This window comes from Parus major, chromosome 5 (assembly GCF_001522545.3).
Source record: "Parus major isolate Abel chromosome 5, Parus_major1.1, whole genome shotgun sequence".
NCBI classification, from domain to species: domain Eukaryota; kingdom Metazoa; phylum Chordata; class Aves; order Passeriformes; family Paridae; genus Parus; species Parus major.
The window spans coordinates 46,324,372-46,336,020 of NC_031774.1; the positions used below are offsets into that span (position 1 = coordinate 46,324,372).

Genomic DNA, 11,649 nt, shown 5'->3' on the forward strand with positions numbered 1-11,649 from the left:
TATTTTAAGCTTCTTAGAGATATTTATGAAATAAATGTTTTCTGACCCCACAGGCAAGAAGGGGAAATCAAGCAAGTCATATCTGGAGCAGGACACCACCACCTTGAATAGGCAAATTCAGTCTCTGTCACTGAGAGCAGTGGCAGGGTCAGTGCTAGATTTAACTGTCAGCTGCAAAAATTCCCCTCTGTGAGAGACCACAGATGGAGCAAGCCACACAGAGGTCTAGGAATTTGGCTCAGGCCCAGCTTGAAAGTAGAGCTGAGGAGACAGCAGGCTGCATAGAATACTCCTGCTGCAGCTCCCAGATGGACAGTGGTTAGTGCCCTGCAGCCTTTCATGGCAGAGGAAGAATGTGGTTAACACAGTGCTGAAGCAACCTCTCAGGTATCTTGGTTCATAGGCATCATTTCATCTCTTTGTAGACTCATGCTTCTCTTCATATTTGAGTGGCTGACAGCACCTACTATCCCCATGGATGGACTGAGACCACCTCAGAGCCATGGTTGGAATGATGGACTGTTGTCAAAGCCATGTGCATCAAGCTCCTTTAGGGGCCAGGAGAACAGGGGAGAATCAGCTGACTTTTGCTAAGGATGTGGGTATTTAAAGTTGGGTGTCATATAACCACAGGTGGATATAGGTGCTGCCTAGTAATTTACACAGGTTGTGACCATACAGCATATGGAACTTGTGTTCTTTCTGTTATTTCAGTCAGCCATTCCTGCTCAGCATTTATTACTCAAAAAGCAACTGTAGATCAGATTTTCATATTTAAGGCAATAAACAGCTGTGAGTCCAATAATATTTCTATGAAGTCTTAAGGTTGAGAAGAGTTTATACCAAGGATGGGAGGGAAGAGCAGCTAAATCAGCTTACAGAAATGAGATAAACAGCATGAAAAAGAAGTGTCTCCATGCCTGACTGTATGCACAACCACTTCTCAGACAACAAAAAAGAAACAGAGTCTGTAGGCATTCCTGAGAATTTTCCTCTAACTTTCATTTCTGTTGACACCAGAAGCTGATGAATGGGAACATGGAATTGCTTAGTTCCAAGCTGCTGCTTCCATTCTGCATTAGCTGGTCAGTCTGTTCTCTGTCCATGATATATTTTGGTGACATGTAAAAAACTACTAACCAACAAACCAACCACCCAGGTTTTTTTACCAGTGAATAGGAATTTATATTGTGAAGTAGCAACTTTTTTGGATGCCCTATCAGGCACAACATGAATTAGTCATGAATGATAAGTAGTAGGGGAAATTCTGCTATTGGTGTTGCACTGGAAATCACTTGGCCTTCAGGAAACTAGAATCATTCTATCCGTGCCACTAGATCACAAAGAAGAAGTTTTCAATTAAGGGAAAAATGAGGCCAACAAATCTTTGGTGTTTTATATTCCTTCATACTAGTTTGAATTAGAAGAAACTCAGTTGGCCTCTGGTGTACTTGGAGCAAAAGGAGAATAGGGCTTTTTGCTGTGAAGTTTTCCTGTTACATTTTCATGTCTCAGTTTTGTCTTTTTTTTTTTTTTTTAATTCATGGAAATTATTAAACAGCTGTAATACTAAGCTGCTTGTATTAAGGTAATGTATATGACAGTAATGAATTAGTCCCTTCACAGAGCTAAAGCTTTCACAGAGACATAAGCCAAGGGAACGGGAACAACAGACAAAAAAATTTCCATCCAGATGTTAATGGAACAATGAAGTCCATTTATAGTTTTGTTGAAGACCTAAGGCTATGTCTTTTAACTAAAGGCAGCCATAACAAAGCAATCAGAACTGAAAGTGTTAATCCAGCTTTCATTAAATTAATAGTCTATATTGTGGTGTGTGTGGGCTCTGTTAGAAACAGACTGAATTACAGCCCTGACGATCTCTTGTTCTCTAACACTTTGTTTTAAATGGATCAACTCTCTGTTCACTAGATGTATTACTGGGTTTATTTCAAAGCCACAATTCTTTTTTTTTTTAATCAGGGGCTAAGCTCATGTTTATTTGAGGCTTCAGAAGAATATCTTTCTTTGCCAGTGGAGAATCTGCGTCAGCTATGAAACACAAAAAAAGAAATCTGACTCATGGCAAATATTTGAAATAAGTCAGTGGGAACATTTGAGAAATAGGAATGTATGCCCTACCATGGAAGGACATGTGTGCTATGGGCCAAAAATGGCTAGAGAATAATTTCACCAAAACTACATCAAGCTTTGATTCCTTGAGGGGAGACAAGCAGTTCTCAAGTGAGACACACATAGTCCATGAAACCAACATATCCAAGTGCACAGGTGAGAAAAAACTCCCCACAGTCTGAGGAAAGACTTTCAGAATGAAAGCAGATTAGGTTAAGAGGAATGGTCAACTCTGAATGTTGGGAAGATAGGTCTGGTAAGGAACTTGCAATTGTGGGTTTTCCATGACGAATTCATGACATGTTGGTTGAAAGTGAAAGTATCTTTCAAATGAGAAAAGTTATTCTTGTGTTCTTTGTGGTTTATGCAGGGAAGCTTCAGTTTGGATTCTATTTTATGTAGTAATTATTTATAATGATGACTCTTAGCATGCTTTTTTTGTCCTTAGAGATCCCAAAGAACTCTTACAGACTGTATATTAGATCACTTTGTTAACTTAGTTGATACGAATGTTTTAAGCACAGGAAATATTAAGCATCTGCTTCACACCGATTTCAAAAACTAGGTTTAAGTCCAATGTGAAAATCTTTCTATTTTCTTAGCTAGACAGAATAGTTAGAAATATGATTCCTCATGGATCCCAGCTCTTGGGAGACTGTTTTAGTTAGCATCATGCTTTTGCCTTCTGAAGGGACGTAAACACAGAAGTCCTTAGTCCTAAAACCACTGTCTCATTCTATTTTCTGGTTTTTGGTATCACACATACTGTAAGCCTAAGAGAAAAAATATCCCTTATGCATGCAGACAACTTCCCTACTAATACTGCCAATCTGAACTGCAGTCTTGATATCAGTATCAAATCAAATTTCTGTTTTCAGTATTTTTTCTTTGCTGGTGCTTTTGAGCTTTAACTCTGCAGGTAACTTTAAAGTCTGCAAAGGACTCGCTATTGTGTGGGAACATGAATTTGTGGTGCTATTGGGATCATGCTGTGTTTCTCTTTGCTCAGGAAAGCCCTATGGTGCAGATGACTTCCTCCCTGTGCTCATGTATGTGTTGGCCCGCAGCAACTTGACTGAAGTCCTTCTGAATGTGGAGTATATGATGGAGCTCATGGACCCAGCTCTGCAGCTAGGAGAAGGTAAGAGTACAGTGTTTCTCATGGGATATTCACTTTGGAAATCATCATTTGTCTCACTTCAGTGCTTGTGAAAGTGGGGCAGCAGGGCTCTGGCTAGATTTTGAGGACAAAATGATTTGGCCAATCTTTTCAAATATGAAGATCTAAAATTATTACCAAACATTTTAAACTCCTTTTAGCAGTGCAGTGCCTTATGACACAAGCTAGAAAGGCAAGGATTCATGATAAATGATAACTGAGTGCTGGATTAGCAACCTAAACAGAGACATCTTGTGGTCCTTAGCCCAACAGATGAAAAGCTGGAAGATTTTTGCTAAAATTAAACAGCTGCTGCAAACTATTGTGCAGATACTTTTATTTATTCCAGCGAGAAAAGAACACATTTCCTAAACTGCATTGTATGCCTGAGGGCTACATTCTTATGGTCACTCTACTCCTCAATTTGAGCAAACCCTCTGACAATGTTCTGTGACTGAGCATCATAGCAAGATAAAATAGGTTAGAGAGGAATATTGAGTTTGGAAGTGACTGAAGACCTTTCTTATCAGAAAGATAAATACCCCAGGGAACTGTGGGCCTCTAGTTTCTTAAATATAGCTTGGAAAGCACATGCTTCCCAAGTGACAATTGCACACTCTGAATTAGGAACACAGAAAATTTATCACCAAGTAGTCACTAAACCAATCAAATGAGGTTTATTTTAAACTTTGCTAAGTACTGAGGTTCTAGAAAGGAGTGCTGGATGAACAACAGCAGACTAATTTTATTTATATTAAATGAGGATATAAGTCTGAAACTAAGCATGTCATCCCAGCACAGTGCAGAGTGGGACAAAAGTAAGTACTAATAGGATGATTTGTAGCAATACAGTACATCGGCAAGGTGTTTCTGCACAGGCTAGTTTTTCTGCTGAAAAGAATTCTTAGCAGAAAAAAAAAAAAAAAGTTGAAGCACAGCGTTTTATGGACATAACCAAGCTGCTTTTGGTGACTACTCCGCACACAGGTTCTTCATTCCAAAGTGGCACACTATCAGGCTGAAGTCATATGGGCTGAGGAGCTCAAGATATCGAAAGCAAAGCTGGCTGGGGAAGTTCTTAGCTCAAAGATGCAAAGACTCTGTGAAATGTGCACTCCAGTCAAAAGGAAAAATTTTGTGAGGGAGTTCCAGATCAAACTGACTGGAAAACCACATTAGAAAGGACACTGGGAGTAACTGCAGATATGAGAAATGGGGGGGGGGGGGGAAGAACATGTCGGTGAAGACAGCTCTGAGATTGCAAAGTGTAGAACTGCCAAAAGTTAACTTGTGCTAGGCCTTTCAAAGTTGAATTTCTAAGCAAAAGGTGTTCAGGTACAGAAATTGAAGGGAAAGAAGTAAAGCAGAAGTGAAAAAACTGTGAAATTGCATAGGTCAGTATACAAAATCACTTCAATTTTGCCTCCAAATGAAAAATATACTTTGAATTCATTTAATACCAATGGTGATGCTGACTGCTGGGACAAGGGCAAGGACATATTATAGGGAGCAACTGGATGGAAATAAAGAAATTGGAAGTGGGAAAAAACTTCATTCTTAAAAAAGCTGTGATGAATTCCGGTTGTGGGGGACTCAGAACTCTGTCTCCCTGGGCTCTGAGGGAGGGGATACACCCTGTCCCAGGTCCCATCACAGCTACTTCTGACTCAGCCAGCAGAGGAGAAATATTGAATGACAAAGAAGGGTAGTAACTGTATTTAAGAGGAGAAAAGCGTCACTTTTAGGCTTCTTAGTCAATTCTCCAAACCTCTTTGTGGGAGACAGTAAAGAAAAATGAGTGTTTTGGGCACAGACCTTCGAAACTGTAGGACACTCCTCATCGCTCCACCAGAGTTCAGGAAGTCAAATGGTAGTGTCTCGGTCTCTCCTCTCCTACACCAAACTTTCACGGTGCTCTAAAAATACTGCTCTTAAATCAAGTTCTTTGCCTCCCTGAAGCAGCCAGCCACTCCGACCGTGGGCTCAGCAGTGCCTGAGGAGCCGGCGGGAGCCGCGGGCTGCCGGAGGGATGGGCGATGTGCTGCTGCCATCTAGAGGCACTGCAGTCGCCTTGAAACTCCGCAACAACAGGTGTTGGCTGTCCCCGTTTGCCAGGCCCCGGGACGCCGGGCCCGGAGCAGGGCACGTCCCCGTTTGCCAGGCCCCGGGACGCCGGGCCCGGAGCAGGGCACGTCCCCGTTTGCCAGGCTCAGGTTCGCCGGGCCCGGAGCAGGGCACGTCCCCGTTTGCCAGGCCCCGGGACGCCGGGCCCGGAGCAGGGCACGTCCCCGCCGCCGCTGCTGTGCAGCTCCGCAGGCTGGGTCTGCCCGGGCCCGAGCCTCCCGCTTCCCAGCTGAGGGCAAGCTGGGAATCCAGCACTTCATGGGCCCTGGCCCGGGGCTGCCCTGCAACCCGAGCAGCATCTCTGGCCTTATCAGCGCTTTCCTGCGCCTCTCTGGCTGAAGCCGGTTTTCGTCATGGCCCAGCTGCCACCCTGTGGCTGCAGTTGGTTATTTATTTCCTGCTGCAAGCAGCGCCGCAGCAGCCGGGAGATTCTGAAGAAAAGGGCTTTTTCCGCTTTACCCTGTTCCTCTGCATTACCAAGATTTATCCCGCAGCCCTGAACAGTGAACGCCTGGGCTGCCTGTGTAGGAGGGAACAGAGGATGACTTCTTCCTGCAGGTCTGAGACATCCCTCAACAGTGTTGATCCCACAGGAGTTCCGATATCCGAACATTCCAGTAGTGTAGCTGGAGCTGGGGGGCTAGATCCAGGCTTTGTGCTTCTCCTGCGGTAATCTACGATTATTTCTATTTCCCTGCATTGCAGGGACTGCTCAGGAGCCCAAGTTACAGACTTGTTGCATGGGCCCTGTCAAACACAGCAAAAAGATGGCCATGGCCCAAAGAATAAACATCTGTGGCTTGGGCTTGTTTGTAAAAGAAGTTTTTGTAGCTCTTTCCTTTCAGCCTGTGTTCTCCCCCAGGACATCTACAGCCTCAGCAGCCCAGGCAGCAGCACTGATGAGCAGGAGGAGGAGCTGGAGGACATTGGTCATTAGGTGTCCTTTGCCTGGTTAACACCAGTGAGCCCTGCACTCTCTCCAGCAAGGCACAGGCAGTGCAAGGGTCAGACAGCTGCCCATGACAGCGTTGGCAGGCAGGGTGGGAGCAGGACTGAGTGGCCCATGAAGGTATGATGTTCATACAAGACTTTCACCTTTTGCAGGCTCCTATTATTTAACAACCACCTACGGGGTCCTGGAGCATATCAAGAACTATGACAAAATCACTGTGACACGGCAGCTGAGTGTGGAGGTTCAGGACTCCATCCACCGCTGGGAACGACGGAGAACGCTGAACAAGGCCCGGGCTTCCCGCTCATCAGTGCAGGTAGCTGGCACTATATCCTAGGGGAAAAGCCTGCATGCTTTCTCCATACCTAAAAACTTTTGTATGGCAATTATTTTAAAATGAAATTAATTGAAATCACTCTTAGAAGAGTACATCTAGGGTAATGTTTCCAAATCTTAAAAAACTATACCACATTTGAAATACATACAACTTATGAAATACATTTTACAGTACTGGAGTTTTAAATATGACTGCAAAGTGATTTTTTTTGTCCATTCTCAAAGGAGGTGTGCTAGGAACCTTTCCTTGTAGGACCTGTGGTGTGGACTCAGAAACCTCTTAATCATTGCCCTTAATGCCTGGGGAAATCATGGGCTAAACTGAGATGTGAGCAGGCTATGCAGGGCTGCTTCTAGATGGCGTAAAGCTGTAGGAGGGTCTGAGACATCCCAAGAGCCAGTCAGTCAAGCATCCTCCAGAGCCTGTCTGGCAGCAGAAAAGACCAATCAAGGTCTGGTTAGTTTTGAGACATCCCCATGCACCAGTGAAAGAGGATCCCAAGACCGATGGATGTTCTGGGCCTCTAGCTGTGGAGAGGCTGGTCCAGGCAGGCAGGATACCTTGCAAGCCCCGTGTGCTGTGATCAAATTGTCACCCACAGGGAGGCAGCAAAGGCCACGTCTCAGATTCTGTAGAGCTTTCACAGCGCAGAACTGAAAATTGTGCATGCCGAGGAGAAAGCCAGGAGAAAGTTTCCGGTGGGTGAGAGTAGTCCATGCAAAAGCATGGACTTGAACAGGTTTCCCATATTGCAGTCAAACCAGTCCCTGATGATCTCAGAAACTGTGAATGGTGGATGAGATACAGCAAATACCCAGCCCTGAGTGCTGCTCTGGCAGTAGGTCACAGAAAGTACTTAGCATGGAGCATAATAGCTGAGAAAGCAAATGACACATTTCCATGCAAGATTCCCACCAGCAGCTGAAGGGTCATTTTTCACCCTGTGAATGAGGGGTAGCATCAGAGACATGAAAGCGCATTCTGGCAGAGCTAAACAGCTTGCTGATATGTTCAGCAGGCCTCTGCCCATCCTTCTGCCTGCCTTAATCAACTGCAGCGATACTCAAGTGTAGTTTGGAAGCCCATAGTCCATGAATTTGGAAATTCCTCTTCTGACAGGGAACCTCATTATTTTCTGAACAAAATGGATGGGATTTGTTTTGAAGTTCACAGACACAAATTAAACATAGAGGTTCCACTGTGACCAAAAGCTCTATAAATTCTGCTCCTTTTGTGTTTGGAAATATTAAAGTTGTCACAACAGTTATAACTGCCTGAAACAGAATACAAGTAAATCAGCCTTCTCATCATAACTTCTGCTATTTCCCTACTGATGGAAGAAAGTTCAGAGAACACACTCTCAAAGTGCTGTTTGGGTGATTGTGAAGATGCTAGGTCACACTGCTAACCCTATCCCATTTCTGAGAAGCAGGGGGTTTTCAGGCCAAATCTCTGACATTTGTGGTCTGTTATTCTTGTCTGTCACTTCTTTGCAAACACTTTCTTCAGGAACTGTAAAAAGATGGGAGAATGAACCATTGCAGATTGTTCTCTAAGGATATTCACTAAAATAATAAAAAAACACTGTAATTTCAGTGTCTTTATCGTGCTAATTGTTTGATAAAGTGCTTGTTTAAGTATTTGGTGACTCAGAGCCTGTCAGAGAGAAGGAAAGAGAGAATAACTAGGACATTGGAGAATGACTGGAGGATATTTGAGAGCTCTGGGCAGCTAGAGTTTGTGACTGAATTCTTCCTTCTTCAGTCCTATGTTACTGTATTAACTGCAAGGTCTCTCCTCATGTTTCTCTTCAGGATTTCATCTGTATCTCCTTTCTGGAAATCAGTGGTCAATCAAGGACACTTGCTTCCCGTCACGACACCACAGCTGAGCAGCTGAGCCAGCAATGTGCCGAGAAGTTTGAAGTGTCCCATCCCAAGGACTATGGACTCTTTGTTTGTGTTGATGACCAGTGGCTGCAGCTGGACAAAGATGCCCTTCCTCACCACATCAAAGCCTCCCTGCTGAAGAGTGAAACCAAGAAAGATTTCCATTTTATTTATAAACCCATAGACCATAAAACCCCACCAGTTCCTATTGTCAAAGAGTCAGATTTTTCCTAAGGGCCATGCTGCTTTTTTTCTGACTTTGCTGTCATCCTGGAAGAGCTGGATAATTTACCTTGTGAGATCCTCTGGTATCTGCTCACCTCAGAAGTTCTCTAGTGTGGCCTGCAACATAGGGCAGATGGACTAATTGTAGATGGTGTCTGAACAACGTCAGTAGTGGTCATTTTCAGAAGTAAAAGGCGCATTCAGGAGAGCATTCATCCTCTGGAAAACTTGAAGTATCAGTCCTCAGAACCTCTCAGCTGCAGCTAGCCAACACTGCAGAACGTAAATGAACAGTGGCAAAAATCCAGAAATCTTACAAAAAGGTGGACATTTACTTTATAATAAATGATGGCAGGTGTGAATTACGTCTGTGCAGGAGGCCTTTGAAAGGCCTGCACACACCTCAGTCTGTTTGGAGGTAAGACTGTGTTTGTGCCTTACAGTATCTGTTCACCCAGTCTGAGTAAACTGGGTCTTGTCTGATATATTCAGTGGCATAGGGTTGCCACCTCTAGCAGAACTCCATCTCTGTCTTGCTGTCAACATGTCTTTGCCTTTGAGATCCACATAATTACAAACAGTGCAAAATGACCCTGTACTTTCACTAAAAATATGGGTTTTGCCTTCTATCTGTTACTCAAATCAGGTAGCATAGGCATTTTCATCAATGTATTTTTCCTAAAGATTGAACATCTTCACTGTCAGTTTTAATGTACAGCAGTTTTATTCACATTGGTTGTTTGATAGTGTCTGGTTAATTGTATATTTATTTCAACGTGTGATATGGTGCAATTATTTTAAAATAAGCCTTTGTAAAGAACTTAATAATTTGCCCTGAGTATCAAACCAGATTAAAATTTGAAAGTCAAAAGGAGTTAGAATTAAATACCAATCCCTTTTTACATGGCTGTCATTTTCACAAGTGTTATCCTAGCTGTAATTCCCACCAGATCATTACTTTAATAAATTTAGGCTGTTGCAGACAGAACTTTCTAATTCTCCTTTCTATGTGTTCTTTTAGTCATTCAGTCATTGCAGACTTAAATTCCCCTGAACAAATTCCTAGAGAATATATTGAATCAATGCAAAAATGCATTTCATTCAATTTGGAAACAATTTTTCAGGACTGGATAATGGAAGCAGGAGCCTTAATTGCAAAGTTGGTCCCTGAATTCTGAGTGCCTTCATGCAGGCAAAATTCCCACTGTGAACACAAAATACTGGGTTGTCTGCATGAAGGAGGCCAGTAACCTCCACTGCAGCTCCACCAACTTGGAATCAGGCCTACCAAAGCTCTGATTACAAAAAGGTGTTTTTCTCTGGGTTTTGCTCAAACTTGCTATTGTGTCCTCCCAATAACATTCAAAAGAGATTTAGAGCACCTTGGGCCAAGTTGCCCAAGGTCTCTGCCTTATTCCTAAAGCTCCAAGGATGAAAGGGTATTACATGTTTCTGGTCCCTCTCTCAGTCTCTGGGGTTTGAAATAAATGTCCATGTCTATGTGCCCCAGCTGTAGCCAAATCTGCATACAGCTTGCAAACCAGCTGTGCATCTGCCAGCATGGGCTGTGTGCACATCTTGCTGGGAAGGGACAACAACCAAGAATGAGGAACAGTGAGTAACAGCACTCTTGGTTTTGAGGATATCATGTGCAGAGCTTGCTATGCATGACAGCACAGCTGACTCCAAATTCATGATTATTTCCACTATGTGCAGGTGTTGGAACCTCTCCCTTCCTCTAGGCAGCACATCTGCAGGATGCCAGAGCTGAAGCCCTCCCTCATGCTGCCATAACCTTCCTGCAGGGCTGTGTGCTCCTGCTGGGAGCCTGGGCTGCTTTCAGGGTGGCCCTTGGGATGCCGAGGCTAAACCTGAGACACAAATTTCCAGTACCAAACTGGGAGGTGATGCTGTTCTCAGGGCCCTGAGGGCACTCATAGGTGTGGCTGTCTCCAGCGCCTCCACAGTGCCTCCCCAGTACCTCCCCACCCTGCCCATGGTCCAGAACACCACTTCAGCCTCCCAGGGCTTTCAGCCCCTGCCCCAGTGATGCTACAGCAGGAGTGGTCTCCAGTTCCCCAGCCCTCAGCCTGTCCCCATTCTCAGGGAGGTGCTGGATGTCCAGGACTGGGGCTTCTCCTGATGGTCCCATGATCCTTGGCCTGATCAGGTTATCATTATAGTACAACGTTCACAGTCGATGAGCCTAGAAGTAATTGAATGGGTAAGAGGTTAAAGTAGAAACATGGAAGGAAAGAAGCTGTGACTGATCTGCTGGATATTTCTGCAGAGCAGCCAGACTTTGCACCAGCCAGGGTCAAGCAACTGATTGATGAAGTGAAGCGCTCCAACACCTAAGAGTGTCCTGGAACACTGAGTCACCTGCTGGACCCTGGGGCTAGGGAGAAGTACAGGATATAGAGCTGGTCAGTGGAGCCTGTGGAAACAGTGCTAAATCACTGCAATCCAAATGGGCTCAGACCTAAATTGACCTAATGTCTAGACCCAAAATCAGGCCCACAGCTTCCAGTTTTTGAAATGCAAGGAGTGCCTTGAACCTTTAAATTTGTGTGGGCTTTTCTCAAATTGGACATGCAATGTTTTCCTCTGGCATAACAACTGCAAAGCTGTTTTGATTTGCAAGAGGTACCATGGCTCTCCTAAACCCAGAAATTATTGACAGTAATGCAAATTACTGTGCCTGGCTGCAAGCTGCCTGGAAGTAAATCCCTGTGCTAGGGCTCAGTGCAGAGTGGATCGTGCTCAGAGGCTGTGAGACAACTGGCTTGTTTGGTCCCATCATATACACCACCAGCAACATTTCATTAAA

At 44.2% G+C, this 11,649-nt stretch overlaps 1 protein-coding gene across 2 annotated transcripts in view; it reads left to right on the top strand.

Annotated features, from left to right (window-relative positions):
- RIN3 (Ras and Rab interactor 3) overlaps positions 1-9,807 on the top strand; it is a 65,020-nt gene extending 55,213 nt beyond the window's left edge. For both annotated transcript variants that reach the window (XM_015632189.3, XM_015632188.2), the window contains 3 exons: positions 3,143-3,274; positions 6,521-6,684; positions 8,520-9,807. In XM_015632189.3, coding sequence (XP_015487675.1) covers positions 3,143-3,274; positions 6,521-6,684; positions 8,520-8,828 — 605 coding nt within the window. In that variant the 3' untranslated portion in view covers positions 8,829-9,807. The remainder of the gene's footprint in view (positions 1-3,142; positions 3,275-6,520; positions 6,685-8,519) is intronic.
- Positions 9,808-11,649: the final 1,842 nt, after the last annotated feature.